Here is a 17076-nt window from a genome sequence, read left to right as displayed (position 1 = left end):
TCTATATGCAGTTCCCCTTTTGTTCTGGAACAATCACAAAAAGCATTAGACCAGGCAAAAGGTAAACATGGCTCTTGCTCAACCCCTCGTGCAAAACCACTGATGTAGCAAAAGGATTTCATACACTGTCGTAGTACAAACAGTCCAACTCCCAAAAGCCCAGCCACCAAACGCTTTGAACTCAAGCCTCTAAAACTGCAAAGTCTTTGTTTTGTGGTGGCTTTATAGCAGTCTAATCCACTGACAATAGCCGGACGCCACTGTCTCTTTTATACTGGCCATACACAATTGCAGGTCATGGAAAGAAAGAAAGAAAGAAAACAGTCCCCCAAACTGCTGACAACCTCTGGAAAGGCAGAGAGGAATGAGGCGGGGCTATTTGATTTTATTTAATTTGCTGCTGGTGGCTGGCATTTAGTGCCACAAACCACCGTGGAGAGAAGTCATAGGCATTTGGGATTGGGGTGGGGGGTTCACTTCTATTTCTCCTCCCTAAATCCCCCAAACACATTTCAGATCCAAACTGGAGAGGCAGAGACACACAGAAGAGGGGCTCTTGGGCCCGCATGGCCTCCCCCAAGCCATGTATAGAAGCAGCTACCTGAGAGAAGTGCGCAAGGAGAAGTATGAACGATCTGATGCCTATGATGAGCTGCAGGGTGTCTCGGAATTCAGCAGCCTGGCCCAAGCCCAGGGCCTGGAAAACCTGCAGGAGCTCAATGAGAGATTTGCCAACTACATCAACCGGGCCCGGATGCTGGAGCAGCGCAACACTATCTTCCGCAAGCAGCTGGAGACCTTCCAGCGCATGGATGTGATGGCCGGCTTGGAAGAGGCCTTTGCTGAGCAGATTGAACTGAACCGCATGCGCATCCGTGAGCTGTCTGCTGACAGGGCCAAACTGGAGCGTGAGGACAAGGATTCGCAGCGCATGCTCGACGAATACCGTAACAAGTAAGCCAGCCCGAGTTCCTCTGCACAGACCTGCACAGCCCCTGCTTTCAAATTCTTTTATTTGCTAGCTCTCTCCCACTAGGAGGCCAGTCTGGCAGCAGCATACACTAAGCCGAGGGGGTTTTGGATGTTGGTGCTTGGCTCCTTTATTGACTTCACTGTGCCGAGGAGCAATGGTGTGCACTAATGTGGGATGGGGGGAGGGAGAGAGGAAGCAGGGCGACAGACCCTGACAATAGTCGTCAGGGGGATAGAACTTCTCCGGCCCCAGGGCCATAGAAGCAGAGATGAGCAAGCTCTGGCAGGGATGGAAGAAAGAGCGAGCTCCTGCTGGAGCTGAGCTGCAGGGGTCTTCAAGCTCCTCACCAAGTGGGAGCGGTGAGAATGAGTTCTTAGGGGAGGGGCACAGACTATGCTCCTCACAAAAGGGCCAGATTTAAATTCCTGTGCATGCCCTAGCTAAGAGCTGGCACTTGATGTTGGAGGGAGGTACACGGGAGCATCTGAGGGCAGATCTTGACCCTAACTGTATTTGTTTAGTAGGTCTCCGAGGAGTAGCCGTGTTAGTCTGTAACTTTAATAACAACAAGTAGTCCTGTGGCACCGTAGAGACTAACAAAAATCAGATGAGTTCATCTGAAGAAGTGGGTTATGCCCATGAAAGCTCATGACACTATATATATATATAATATATATATATATATTTGTTCGTCTCTAAGGAAATGTCTACACAGCAGCGATATTTTGGAATAACTCATGTTATTCCGATATAACAGAGTGAGCCTACACAGCAAGCCATTATTTTGAAATAATAGTGAGCTGGAGGGCTTCTCACTCTGATTCCTGTAACCCCCATTTCACAAGGAGTAAGGGAAGTTGGAGGAAGAGTGTTCTTCCTTCGACTTCCTGCTGTGTGGACAGGACCAAAAGCTGAATTAAACTATTTTGACTTCAGTTATGCAATTGATGTAGCTGAAGTTGTGTAGCTTAATTCGACTTTTGCCCTACAGTGTAGGCGTGCCCTAAGGTGTCATGGGACTACCTGAATATTTGTTTAGGACTGTCCATATATACTGCCTGAAAAAAATTACACCACCGCAAAGTGCTTTTATTTCTTAATTCCATGAAACCCAGAGCCCATGGTGAGTAGATTTTAGCCCGGCGCAGCCGCGCAGCATGTTCAGCGCATGCGCAGTGCGGTCTGCACATGCGCGGCGTGCGGTTCCGCGCAGCTGGCCAATGGGGCTCGCCGCCACTTGGCGAGCCCTGTTCATAAGCTATATGTGAAGACTTAGCCTGTGGAAAAAAAATAATTGCTAGCGATTTTTGCAAGCCCCCATCATGTTGCCAATAATACAAATTCACTGCTCTGCTAAGGTCGTGCCTACTACATATGCCCTCAAAATGGGCCTACATGTCTTGGCCTTTGACCTTCTGCATAGCACTAAATTTTCCCACTAAGGAATTTTATCTAGGTGAGCCTGTTGTCCTCAGTGCCAGAGGACATAAGGCTTCTTCCGTATGGGATGGTTAGGCAAGAGCAACTCTTAATTCAGGGGTTTTTAAACTTCGGGTTATGGCTTATAAGGGAAAGCTAGCCGTGAGATGCTTTGTTTATTTGCACCTCCACATGTTCCGGGGGCTCCTATTGGCTGCGGATCTCCATTCCTGGCCAATGGGAGCTTCAGAAATAGTGCAGTATTCTGTTGTCCAACAGTGGTCAGAGCCAGGAGCTTCTGAGGGAAGGAACAGTGCAGGGCAATGATCAAGTGATCCATCCCCTGCTATCCAGTCACAGCTTCAGGCAACCAGAGGCTTAGGGATACCTGCAGCAGGAAGTTGCATCCCTGCCCATCTTGGCTAATAGCTATTGATTAACCTCTCCTCCATGAACTTTTCTAAATCTTCTTTTAATCCAATTGCCTTGTTGGCCTTCACATTGTCTCCTTGGAATGTATCCCACAGTTTGCCTGTGGAAGAAATAATTCCTCATGTTACTTTTAAATTGTCCGCCTATTAATTTCATTGTGCTATATGAAGGGGTAAATAACACTTCCCTATTCACTTTCTCCACACCATTTAGAAATGCAAAGGCCTCTGATTGTTTCTTTAATAAGATGAACAGTCTCAGTCTTTTTAATCTCTCCTCTCATGGAAGGCCCTGCATACCCGCTATCATTTGTATTACCCTTCATGCAGTATTCAACGTGTTGTCATATCATGGATTCATATAGTGATATTATCATATTATTTTATTGTCTTATTATCTAGCTGTTTCCGAATGTTTCCTAACATTGTTAGGTTTTTTTACTTTTGCTTCCCATTGAGTGAATATGAGATGTAGAGGCACTGTGCTCTGATGTGCAAAGTCTGAAGGTGTATGATGAAGACATTTCCTAAACTGTCAGGGATCATGAAAAATCTCTCATCAAAAAACAATAAGGTACCTAACATTGGGAGAAATGAAAGAGTTAGCATCATGCTGGGTAGCCCCCTTGGAATGCAGACAAATGGAATCATGCAGCTAACCTGGATTGTACTTACCTCCAACAGAGATTTAAAGGTCTGTCTGGTTTTGGTTCGTTTTTACACCTGTCTAGCTTGTCGTGCCAATAAAGTCTCACTTAGTTGAATTGTGTAATGTCTTAGATGCTTTATGTTTGGTTTCTACTGGCTGCATTGTTGAATCACTGAAATTTTTCTACTCTACCCGCTCATGGGGCCCTACAACTTACAAAGATTCCCTCTCACTTTTTTGCAGTACTGAATGCTTACTACTTTCTGTGACCAAAAACCCAAATTCCCTGCTACAATTGGCATGTTTTATTACCTATTTTCAAATATACCACCTCCTCCTCCCCCACTTCTTACAAATACAAAGACTTTAACATGTAGGCATTAAAGCATATACATGCTGAATTTATCCTTTTGCCTTGCTTCACTAGCTAGACCAATTGTTTTAAACCTTTTTCATTTGGAAATACCTAAACATTTTTGACTAGAGATATATACCCCTTAGGAAATCTTAGACATTGTCTGCAGAACAGCATGGTCCACAAATTGAAAATCACCGTTCTATGGTAACAACCTTTTGTGGACCCCTTAGATAATAGACCACATCTAGACTTGCAGGAAGATCGATGCTGTGGCAGTTGATTTAGCAGGTCTTTTAAAGACTCTCTAAATCAGGGTGGGGAGCTATTTTGGGGCCATGGGCCACTGACCCACAGAAAATTCAGTTAGGGGCCCCTTACAAGTGATAAGCAAAAATAAAAGGCACTCTCCACATCCCCCTCACACACCAGAGACTGGGGGGCCCCAGGCTACTAAGGCTAGTAAATTTCGTGTGCTCCATCCCCACAGGGAGGCAATGGGAGGCTGGAGCACCAGTACAGGCTCCCCAGTGCTAGGGAGAGCCCTGAGCCTCGGGAGCCAGATCCAGGCAAACCAGTGGCTGCATCCAGCTCCTGGGCCTTAAGTTCCCCACCCCTGCTTTTAATTGAATGCTGAAGACATCCCCGATGGCGCTGACACTGTCGCGAGCAGTAAGGGAAGTCGATGAGAGCATTTCTCCTATCAACCTCCCATTGTGGGATTGGCACCAAAGTTCAGTTTAAAGTATGTTGACTTGTAGCTGGAATTGCATACCTTAAGCCAACCTTCCCCTGTAGCACATACCTGGCCTTAGTCTGTGGACCTCCAAGAGGCTGAAAACCACTGTTAGATCACATGTACTTCCAAAGTTACATTTTAAATGCAGTGGTGCCAGTACAATATTTACAGAATTAAATCCTGATGAACCACTTAATGTTCAGCTTTATTTTTTGCTCATCTTTAATGGGATTGATATCTCTTTATATTAGCATGAATAATTCAGAGACTTATGTATTAATGGATAATGACTCCCTTCTCTAGAACTCACTTAAGTATTTCTGGGGACTGCCTACCACTGCTTGCAATATCATGATGTTAATTATGTTAATTGTGTTAAGTATAATTATCATAGTAGTATTATATTTTGTCATTGGGAAGACTGAAAATGCAAAGTATACTTCCCTGCTTCCATGGTATTACAAACTAAATTACTGTAATGTCAATGACTAAGCACAACTGAAAAAATTAGAAGTTTACTCATTTAAAGGGGAGTTTTGTTTAAAATATATCCAAAAATAAAACCGGGGTGTGTGAGGTAGTAAACTCCCCTGGAATTGCTGGATATAAAGCTAGACACTGGATTCTTCAATAATTCTTCATAAATTTTTTTGTTATGATCAAACCTTGTTGATACTCTTCCCCAGTAGGCACCCTTTGTGAAGCAGCAGTGATAGTGCTACTGGTAATCAGAGGTATGAGGCACTGCTCTAAAAGCACAACTACTGGAATGTGGGACATCAGAGGTGCTCTATAATAAGTAACCATCTGAAAAGCCACTTTTCCAATCTCATTTACAGAAGCAAATGCTTTTGGCTTGCTCAGTGGAAGAAGTGTTCAGGGCATTTGGCTCTGCTTAATGCTCTACTGGAAGTTGTTCAGATACTTTGAGACAGTCAGCAGAAGAACGTGAATAGAATAGAAGAGAGCAGAACAGTAGCCATGTCCTAGCTCCAATCTTCAATGATTTACTTGATGTACACACATGGGGTGTGTCTAGACTACAGGGTTTTGTCGACAAAAGTGGACTTTTGTTGACAAAACTATACTTGCGTCCACACTGCCTTTGAGTTATGTCGACATAACGTCGACAAAACTCAGCAGTTTTGTCGACGTATGTAAACCTCATTCTACGAGGAATAATGCCTTTTGTCGAAAGAGTTCTGTCAATAGAAGGCATTATTGCATCTACACTGTCCTTTGCGTCCACACTGTTATGTCGACAAAGCGACTTGCTTTGTCGGCAGAACTGGATGTAGTCTAGACGCTCTATGTCAACATAAGTTTTGTCAACAGATTCTGTCGACAAAACTTATGTCGACGTAAGCCTGTAGTCTAGACATACCCATGATGAGTGAACCCGTTAAATGTACTCCACACCATGACTGGAGCATCAGGTGCTGAACAGCAGTGATCCTTACTTAAGAGCTTGTAGGAGGTGACTGCACATGTCTTCAAATTCTCCATTCAACTAAACAGTCCCAGACCATCCTGTTCACATTCCACTGCCTTCAACATCCACTCCCCCACTGTAACCCTAATGGCCTCCTAGTGCAAGAGGGTAAGGGAGGCCACTGATTTTTGGTTGTATGTTTCAGCCGGCTTGACCAGTTCAGTGTACCCCAACTCTCTAATTTCATAAGCTGTATCTAAAAGGTTTCATGTAAGATATCAAACAAAAGCGAATAACATACTGATCATATTATTATGTGGAGTAGGAGTGGAGGATGCATTCAAAATTATAAACATATTGGAAATAATGTTATCAAAGCGTGTCTGACAGCAGGGCTCATGTTACCCCATCCTTGACAAAGGATTGTGGTTCAGCCATCTGGAATGTACATTAAGACAGTGGTTCTCAATCTTTCCAGACTACTGTATTCCTTCCTGGGGTCTGATTTGCCTTGCGTACCACCAAGTTTCACCTCACCTAAAAATTATTGCTTACAAAAATCAGACACAAAAATGCAAAAAAGTGCTATAACAACATTTTTATCACAGAGTTATAAAATAAGTCAGTTGGAATATAAATATTGTACTTACATTTCAGTGTATAGTATATAGACCAGTATAAACAAGTCGTTGTATGAAATTTAAGATTGTTATGACTTTCATTATTACTTGTGCTTTTTATGTAATATAGTAAAATTAGGAAAATATCTAGATGAGGTGATGTACCCCTGTAAGACATCTACATACTCCCAGGGTAATGAATAATCCTAGTTGAGAATCACTACGTGAAGAGACACTGGAAATAGCATAGAAGGTCAGTGGGATTATCAAGACAGCAGGGGAAGAAGATTGCAGGACATAGATCAATTTGTATTTTAGCAAACCTCAAAAGGGGAAGAAGCCAGCATGAAACTCTCTACATCAAGTGACTCCATGTCACTTTCCTCACAGTTTCAATGAGCTTTTCTTTGGGGTAGAGGGTGCAACCTTCACAGATTCACTGGACTACGGAGGGACAGAGAGAGTACTCCAAGTTATCTATCACCTATGAAGACAAAAGCACTTTGTACTTTAGGGACTTTGTACTTCAGGGACTTTAAGCAAGATCCTGACTAGAGAGGTGGGTCAGCCATCTTGTTGGGAGGTAGATTGGCAAGAGAATTACCATGAACAAAGGCTGTAACTTGTTTTGTTAAGTCTTAGCTTCTATATGGCATTTTTTTCTTTTGTTTGTGTGCTAACACTGTCCTTTGTATTTGAACTCTATCTCCTTTTGTTAATAAACTCATTTTACATTTTATCTAAACCAGCCAGGGCTGTGCTTGCTTTGAAGTGAATGTTAACTCTACTTCATGTAGGAACCTTCTGTGTACTGTATCTTTAAAGGAACAAATAATTCTTAATATTTCTCTGAACAGTCCAGGAGGGAGTAGGACATTGCAGAGCACATGGTTTGGGGAAAATTCAAGACTGAGGGGAAATGTGTTATTTTGCTTGGTGTGACCAAGGCTACTGGAGGTAAGAAGGGGACAAGGGTGTAACAAGCAGCTGCTGGAATCAGAATTGCTGTTTAAAGTCATTCAATGCATGGTTGTCTGGTGGCTGGAAGCCTCCAGACAAGAGAACCACAATAGAGTGTTCTGATGCAGTCAAGGTTACAAGGCAGCTAATGACACAACCCCACAGGGGTCTGGATTGTACCCCACAATGTGACACCACCAGAAAGAAGGGTGCCTTTATACACAAGACGCATCCTGGAAGGCCCTGGTGCCATCCACTACACAAGGTAACACTGCCTCATGAGACGTGTGTATTGGAAGAACTAAAAAGGAGGCTATCAGGATTGGGCCTATTCTAGTTAGTACAAGTAGCAGTCCTTATTTTGGAGATAAGCACTATAAGCTATGTCATGTATACAATTAGTCTGCCAACCACCAGTACTGAGAAATGAAATGCAAACATTTTAGGCTTTTACATCATCCTGGTAGGATTTGCATTCCATAGTTTGTCTTTTCTTTGGTTATGGTCCCTCTGAGGAAGAAGGACTTAGCAGACAAAGCACTGCTGTTTCTACTGAGAAAGGGATAGTGTAAGTACATGTGTCCTTCATTGTGCCATAAAAAAGTGAGATATAGGGACATCCTAACCTCATGTACCTCAGATTTCCTCTAAGGACACCCTTTACAGAACATGTTTTGTCTCCAGCTCTGGCAAGCTTTCATGCCAGGTACCTTCATTTTCCTTGCTGATTATAATATTCTTGGAGTGAGCCAAGAAAAAGGCAACTTTTAGGCAGGTAGCATGAACCGGGTCCAGTGCTGAGTGGCTGAATGCTGAGTAATGCTGTGATATTTTCTTGGCTACCGTTCTACTTAGGAGACAAGACACTGCATTTTGAATCATGCTTAGCACCTGTAAATTTCCCTGTGTCAGTCCTAGGGAGAGAACATGTCCATAATCCCAACCTGAATAACAAAGAAATGGTCATTGCGGCTAGGCCTACAGTTTCAGCTCTTCAGACATAAGTACTAAATCAGCATGGGTACACCAGCCAATGACTAACCCTTTCTCTGTTCAAGATTTTCAGAAGTGACTAGAGATTTGAGGTGTTACAGTTTTCTAGGTTCCCAACAGGAAGCAATTGAAAGGGGCCTGTTTTCAGAAAGGGCTGATTTCCTGCCCTCTGAAAATCAGGTCCCTTTAAGGTGGCCTCCAGGTGGGCACTAAAAACAGCACAGGAAATACTAGTCACATTGAAAATCTTGGGTTGGTTGTGATTTGTTCATCTTTGAGGATGAGCAACTGGTCATTGCACTTTGGCAGCACAATTTCTCATGTACTTTTTATCAATACACATTTTTTGCATAATTGGGTTCCAGGGTAGAAGAAATCACTCGAGAGAAGATAATAGAATTTTGTTTTGTATAGTGCCTTTCTTATGGGAAATGTATAAAGAGTGTTATAAAGCAATTAATACCCTAAGAACCTGGCAGGGTAGCAAGTGTATAAAGCCAGCACAGTAACCATGTTTTTAAACATGTTATATCCATGTGTCTGTGTGAAAGACCTTTTCAGAAGGCTCATAGGTCATTTAGTGTACAGAGAAGAGCAAAATAGAATGGGAATTGATTGAAATATCTCCCAAAGATGTTCATTCAAACGTCTCAGTACATTGAGTGTAAAGCTTTGTCCTTGGAAGGCATATGCTCACAAGGAGGAGGAGAATGATGTAATATGTGTGTTGTAACTGCCTTCTTATGCCATTAGCATTTGAGCTAAAGGACAAGGATCAAAATGGGTGCTAAATATATTTCAGATAATGGGACTATCTAGAAATTCAAGCAATGAGCCAGAAGCAGACATCTCATCCTCTCCCACATCCAAGCAGCCCTGAATTGTGGTAGGGATGAGATCTGGATTCAGACTCTGTCAGCCTCACCTCTGTTAAATTTCATGAATTATGTTACTGGGAGAGCAGCCTTCTAGCATGGCTGTATGGTTTTCCATAAGGTGCTATGATCATCTTCTTTCTTTCCCAGTTGTTGGAATCAATTTATGCAAATTAATGAACTCTTTGTTGTCAACTGCACATTGAAGAGATTTGCAAGGTGTAAAAAAATTGTTTGAGGTCAGCAATTTAATTAAGCTCCATAATGAATATGGAATATGGTCTTAATTCAGAGAATGAATGGCTTTACTGGTGCACTGGGGAACATTTGGGCAGATATTGTGGTTGACTGGCAAGCTCTGCTTTAGGAAGCTATAGAACAGCAATTCAGCAGAAGAGAGTCATGCATGTATGGAAGCCTGAGTGAAACTAAGCACCTTTGTTGTTGTTTGTTTATTACTAGTTCCCAGTTCCCTACTGGCACTTAATAATAGAACTGTGCCCTGCCCTTGCAACACTATTCAGGAGAGTAAGGAGCCTTATTTAGCCCTTTCTCACTTGTAGGCTACCCGCCCTGGGTGTGGAGTGGGGGAATTCAGAAGGAGACAGAATGATCCAGTTGTTGGGTTCCAGTCTAGGACATGAGGCAACCTACATTCAACTCTAAGCTCCACCACTAACTTCCTGTGTGACTGGGGCTGACCCACAAATGGTAGGTAGCTAGGGGCTCAGCAATGTGAGGCTTAACTCCTGTCACCCTGCCACCTAGTAGTAGCTTCAGACCTGAGTTAGGTACTTGGACTCCCAACTTTAGAAGCATGAGGAGAATTAGGAGTCTTTAGAATGTGATTCTCAGATGCCAGCATGTTGAGCAGGGAGCTGCCTTAGTTAGACAGGAGGAAATGTCCAGAAAAGGAGTGTGAGCTATGATCCAACCTCAAAGGGAGTTAGGTACCTTAGGCTGGGCAGGAGGAAGTACTCTCCTCTGTTTGGGCAGCTGAAATGGTGGCTGGGGCCCTGGGCCCCTTAAATAGCTGTGTGATCACCACACCGCACACTCTGTGCTGTTCTACGGGATTTGGGGTGCCATGTTCCCAGCAGCATGGAGGGCTGGCTGCCCCCCATCCCCACTCTTTCTGCCTGAGGCCCCACCTTTCCTGGGAGCCTGTGGAGGCTTTTGAATTCCCTGCAGCTGTGAACCCTTTCCTGGAGTTAAATGCCTAAACCGAAACTGTCTTCCTCAAGAAACATTGAGAAGGAGGAGTCCCTTATTCTCAAGGGCCACGTGGTTAGTGCACTCACCCAAGATGGGGGTGCAAGTTCCCATGAAGCCTTGCTGGGAACAGACTCTTCCCCCTTCCCATGTGAGTGCCCTAACCACATAGCTATAGTGTTTTCTGGGAGTGGATTCAATAGCCTAGTGGTTAGTGCACTTTTCTGGGAGACTCAGATTCCAATCTGTGCTCCAATGGATATTTAAGAATCCTACACAAAGTGGGATGGCTTCCACAGGAGAGAATGAACCTAGCATTGAATGAAAGGAATTTCCTGGTGACTAGAAAGGTGCCTTGGAAACTACCAACTCACCGGGAAAGAACTGATGATTTTGAGAGAACTGAAGGATTAAATTATTAGGAAGAGAGAACTCTCTTCTGACTCTTTGATGTTTTCCTCCTAAGTTAAGCCTCAGGCAGTGTGAGGAAAAGTTCACTACCATAGCCTATGTTACAGCAACTCTATGGATAAAGAGAAGATATTCCCTGGGATGACTAACCATATTTTAAAATGTTTAAAGCAGATGATGAAAAGAAGGCCATTTTCTATGTCTGTAGTAGAAATTACTTCAGGGAGTGAGAAATAAACAGACAAGCTGTATCTATTTCACTCATCAGCCACCAGCAACAGCCTGACTTTGATGAGCAATTTGCTCAGTATTGGATGATAAAATCTTGTTGCTCAGTATTGGAACATGTTTCTAATTGTCTTTTTTTTAATTGCACCATCTAATTATATTACTTTTCCTGTTAAGCATTTTATTTACACTCTTGTTTTTCCCTAACAATCAGAGGAGATAATCTGCAATAGGATTCTTTTGTGCCATCTCCAAAGAAAGAACGACAATCAATCAATCATCTTTTAAGGGTGATGATGGTTGTTGTTTGTTTCCATGAGAAAAATCTCCTTGTGGGAGAACTCTGTGTACACTACAATACAAAGCTGAAATTCTCAAAATATAACCTTTTATGCCTTGTTCCTCTTAATTCAGAGAAAGAAAACATATACTATGTTCCATTTTTTCTCTACTATCAGAAAGATATCACATACATAGCTGTGTTTGTATGTGGATGCATAGGCATGTATTATAATGGCATAGAAAAGTTTGTGTGTTTTCTAGTTTCAGCAGGCAAGGTTAAATAATGTGCTAATTAAAATCTGCACTAGAGTTTATGAACAATATAAAATAGTGGTTAATATTCTAAAGGAAGACTCAAACTCCAAGGAAATCAAAATGTATTAGGATTTTACGCATCTTACTCAGATGAAATTTGCTTTGAAATCAACTGTACATCACAAGTTGCAACATTATTTACCCTGAGCACAAAGAAAATATCTACATGTATCAGTGGTTACTATACTATGCAAGATTATCTCAGATGAGCTGTCACAGTTATCTCCTGTAACTAGCAGAATGTGATATTGTTGCTGTTGAGTCTGGTCGCTGTTGTGGTGGCTTTTAAATGATGAGCATTGTTGTCTGATATAGCTTTGTATGATATAAATAACTGACATCTGATTGGACATGAACTGGCTTTGTACTTTCTTTGGAAGAGTCATGGCAAATGTCCATCCATTTTATTGTGTGTGTTTGATATAAAGACTGCAGGGACCTAATGAAAACAAGCATTACTCTCCCTAGCTGAAGCCAAAGATCTGTGATTAATGTATCAATAAACCTTGTGCACTCAATCACGATTCATAGCCAACTTCAATGTGAAGCTTTGATACTAAAATATATTGTAGATGGAGACACAGTATATGAAGTGATAAGCCAACTGACTTCAGCTTCTTTGTTCTATTTGCAGGTACAGAAATGAACGTGAATATCAGCAGATGCTAAAAGAGACTCTTGAACGCCTTAATAAGGTGAGCCTAGTACAGTGGGAAGGGCACTGTTTGCATCACCTGCTTCCTTTCATGTAATGTACTAGACAAAGCTGATGTCCACTCAGTTCAGTTCAATTCACTTTTAAGCAGTTATTTTTAGTTCTGATGGAGAGTTGTGGGGTTTGGGTTTTTTTGGTAATATTATATAATATCACTTTTTTCCTCCTGTAGTCACACTTATCTTCATGAAAGGATAGTTCCCATCTTCTGTCCTAGTTCTGGCCATAAACTATTAGGGTATGTCTACACAGCAAAGATATTTCAGGATATCAGAGGTATATAGCTGATGCGCTATTTCACCATCCCTGTAAGCCTCATTGTATGAGGAATAAGGGATAGTTTGAAATAGCACTGTATTTTGAAATTTGGCACTGTGTATACAGCACCAAATGACGAAATAAGCTATTTTGAAATAGACTTGAAATAAGCTATGCAATTTGTGCAGTGCAAATTGAATATCTCATTTTGAGTTTTGGGTGCTGCGTAGGTGCACCCTTAGTGTGTACAGGAAACTTTACTGTCAGTAATATTAAGAAATCAGATTCTAGGGCAGTGCAAAAATGTGGGACCTTTCCTCATTCTCTACTCCTGGATAATTTGTTTTCATCTTGTAAATTCTGAAGGGAAGTCCCTAGGTACAGATTTTCAAAGCTTGATTTCAATGGGAATTAAGCACCTAACTTGCTTGGACCCTTTTGGAAATGCCATTAGGTGACTATCTGGCAATTAAGTAACTACATAAATTGCTTAGATTAAGTCAAAATAGATTAATTTGGCTTTTAGTATTGTCTACACTTCAGGAAGTCGAAGGAAGAGCACTCATCCCTATACTGGTTTGCAGTATAGACACACGCTGTTATTTCAGAAAAATGTCAGTTATTCCAAAATAACACTGCTGTGTAGACATAGCAGCTGTGTCTAGACTGCATCCCTTTTCCGTAAAAGGGATGCAAATTAGACATATTGCAATTGCAAATGAAGTGGGGATTTAAATCCCCCCCTCTTATTTTAAGAGGGATAAGGGATCTTTCGGAAAAGGCTTTATTTTCCGAAAGATCCACGTCTAGACTGGCGCTTTTTTCCGGCAAAGCTCCGAGCCAGAAAAAAGCGGCAGCCATTTTTATGCTAATGAAGCGGGGGGGGGATATAAATCCACGCTTCATTTGCAATTGCGATATGTCTAATTTGCATCCCTTTTATGGAAAAGGGATGCAGTATAGACACAGCCCTGGAATATAAACTTTGTAACTGCTCTAGCAACACAGACCCCTTTAAGTTATAGTTACACCCATTAGTAAGTGTTTTACTGGGTTCTGGCTATTAGGCATAATTCTGACTTTACTGCAGTAGATGGGAGTTTTGCTTGAGAACAAAGTTCAGGATCAGGTCGCTAGAACAGTTGGAAACACTCGTCGTTAGTAGTCCACTGTAATATCAAGACAGCCAGAGTCACAGACTAATAAGGGGAATGAAAGCCCAAGAGAACAGATTTTTAAATTCATTTTCTCTACAAACGGGGGAGGTGTTTTATGTGCTTTCCCAGGCACCTCCTTTGCCTATAATTTTTTTAAGCCTTTCACAGTCCTTTATGGTAACATCTTGTAATGATCCTTCACTAAGCATTGCCCTGCAAAGCATCCCCACTGCATATTTATTGTTCTTGTGTATCCCTGGCCACCTGAGGGAGAGCTCCGCCAGCGTGATAATGATGTGGGAAAGCTACATCTAAATATGAATATTTGTCATGTGGCTACAAGATTTAGAGAGATAAAAACAGGGGGAGCCAACATCCTTGCTGGGCCCCTGGCCAAGGGGGAGAGTGGCTCTGCACTCCTGGAAGAGGCAGAACTGGGGGCAGGCAGCTTTCAGTGCCACCTGGGGCACACCACATCCCCTGCCCTCCAGGGTGCCCTTAGAGCCACCTGGAATGCACTGCATGGCGCTCCAGCAGCAATTTAAAGGGCCCAGGACTCTGACTGCTGCTGCTGCCCCACTAGTGATGGTGGCTGGGAGCCCTGGGCCCTTTTGAATCACCAGGCCCTGGGGCAACTGCCCACTCCACCCCTCCATCAGAGGGCCTGAATAAAAATGATTGTTCTGGTGGCTTCAAACTGCTCCTGTTTGCATGGTTGAAAGCACCACACCAAAAAGTGCTCTGGGTCAGAGGCAAGCAAAGTCATCACAGCCAGAAAGGGTGCTCTCCCTAATCACTGTGTTGCTCATTTAGATTTCTAGGGTTACCAAGTGTTGGGTTTTTGACCTGAACACCCAGTCAAAAAGGGACCACAACAGCCTCAGCCAGCACCACTGATTGGACTATTAAAAGTCTGGTGGACACGGGGCTGGCTGGCTCCCTGCCCATCTCCATGTGGCTTGTCCCTCCAGGTCCTGGATGCAGGGGCGGCCACAGCATCTCTGCGCATTGCCCCTGCCCTGAACATCATCTCTGTGGCTCCTGTTAGCTGGGAAACATGGCTAAGCCACTGCCTCCTGCCACTGTGAACCCCCCATTTCAGGCCCCGCCACAAAGCCTACACTTCCAGCCCAGATCTTGTACCCTCTTCCACAGCCCAACCCTTTACCTTATGCCAGACCCCCACACACTCCAAATCCCTCACACATACCCAAAGTTTACTCCTGCTCCCCAAGCCCTTAATCCTTGGACCCATCACCAAGCCTGCACCCACAGCCAGTTACCAGACCCCTGCTGCACTTTAACCCCATGCCACAACCTGGATCTCCCTCTCCCGCATCCTGAACTTTCATTTCTGTCTCCACTCAAGAGCCCCTACACGCCAACCCTATGCCCCAGCCCAGTAAAAATGGGTGGGTGAGTGAGTGAGCCACAGAGGGAGGGGGAATGGAGTGAGTGATGGCAGGGCATTGGAGAAGAGGTAGGGCCTAAGGTAGAACAAGGATGTCAATTCTGGAATCTTTTATGGATTACCAGTTCTCCTCAATATGGAAGGGATCTCACTTGTGACAGATATCCCATCTTTAAGTGTACTATCATGGGGTATGTCTACACTACCCTCCTAGTTCGAACTAGGAGGGTAATGTATGCATACCGCACTTGCTAATGAAGCCCGGGATTTGAATTTCCCGGGCTTCATTAGCATAAGCGGGGAGCCGCCATTTTTAAATCCCCGCTGCTTCGAACCCCGTGTAGCGCGGCTACACGGGGCTCGAACTAGGTAGTTCGGACTAGGGTGCCTATTCCGAACTACCGGTACACCTCGTTTCACGAGGAGTACCGGTAGTTCGGAATAGGACCCTAGTCCGAACTACCTAGTTCGAGCCCCGTGTAGCCGCGCTACACGGGGTTCGAAGCAGCGGGGATTTAAAAATGGCGGCCCCGCGCTTATGCTAATGAAGCCCGGGAAATTCAAATCCCGGGCTTCATTAGCAAGTGCGGTATGCATACATTACCCTGCTAGTTCGAACTAGCGGGGTAGTGTAGACATACCCATGTTGATTAAGCATTCAGCTCAATGATCAAAGAAATACCTTTAATCCAGCAGTTCTCAAAGTGTGGGTCAGGACCCCAAAGTAGGTCAGGACCAACATTCCCTCTCATCTTTTCCAGACATGTGCAGAATGATTTGTATGTGCACTGAGGCATGTGTGAATGTGCACCACCAGAAGTAACACAAAAAAGCCCTAGCAGTGAGCACTCTGATAATCAGCTGGGAAGCATTTGAATGTCTCCTGAGTGTCCACACAAGCATACAACTTACAAGGAACATTGTGACCCCATTTTAATGTGTGATCCTGAGCTCCCCAGGCCACGTGCTATCCACTAGGCCACTCCAGAACCCATACCCCTTTTTAATTGGGTCACCAGAACTGGCTGAGTTTTTCAAGGGCCTATGACTGAAGTCTGAGCCCCACTGCTTGGGATTGAAGCAGAAGCCCTAGATGGCGGGGCTCAGATTATAGGCCCCCTGCTTGGGGCTGAGTCCTTGGGCTTTGGTCTGCTGCCCAAAGCTGTGGGGCTTGGGCAGCTTCAGTATTTTCTCCTCCCCTCCCCCAGGGAGTCATGTAGTAATTTTTGTTGTTAGAAGGGGGTCACGGTGCAGTGAAGTTTGAGTGCCCTGGCTGTAATGTAATGTATTATAATGATTGAACTCCACGTGAGAGAAAACTCATAGAATCATAGGACTGGAAGGGACCTCAAGAGGTCATCGAGTCCAGCCCCCCGCCCTCAAGGCAGGACCAAGCTCCACCTACACCATCCCTGACAAATGTCTATCTAACCTGTTCTTAAATATCTCCAGAGAGGGAGATTCCACCACCTCCCTTGGCAATTTATTCCAATATTTGACCACCCTGACAGTTAGGAATTTTTTCCTAATGTCCAATCTAAACCTCCCTTGCTGCACTTTAAGCCCATTACTCCTTTTCCTGTCCTCAGAAACCAAGAGGAACAAATTTTCTCCTTCCTCCTTGTGACACCCTAATAGATA

General features: G+C 43.7%; 1 protein-coding gene across 1 annotated transcript in view; it reads left to right on the top strand.

The window, feature by feature from the left end:
* Positions 1 to 445: 445 nt before the first annotated feature.
* The window catches only part of BFSP1 (beaded filament structural protein 1), a 51629-nt gene continuing 34998 nt past the window's right edge, over positions 446 to 17076 (top strand). Inside the window, exons 1-2 of the mRNA XM_006116388.5 lie at positions 446 to 954; positions 12529 to 12589. Coding sequence (XP_006116450.3) covers positions 584 to 954; positions 12529 to 12589 — 432 coding nt within the window. The 5' untranslated portion in view covers positions 446 to 583. The remainder of the gene's footprint in view (positions 955 to 12528; positions 12590 to 17076) is intronic.

The sequence above is a fragment of the Pelodiscus sinensis genome, chromosome 3, assembly GCF_052426305.1.
Source record: "Pelodiscus sinensis isolate ZL-2025 chromosome 3, ASM5242630v1, whole genome shotgun sequence".
Lineage (NCBI taxonomy): Eukaryota > Metazoa > Chordata > Testudines > Trionychidae > Pelodiscus > Pelodiscus sinensis.
Note: the sequence above shows the minus strand (reverse complement) of the source record. Positions and strands in the feature narration are given on the sequence as shown.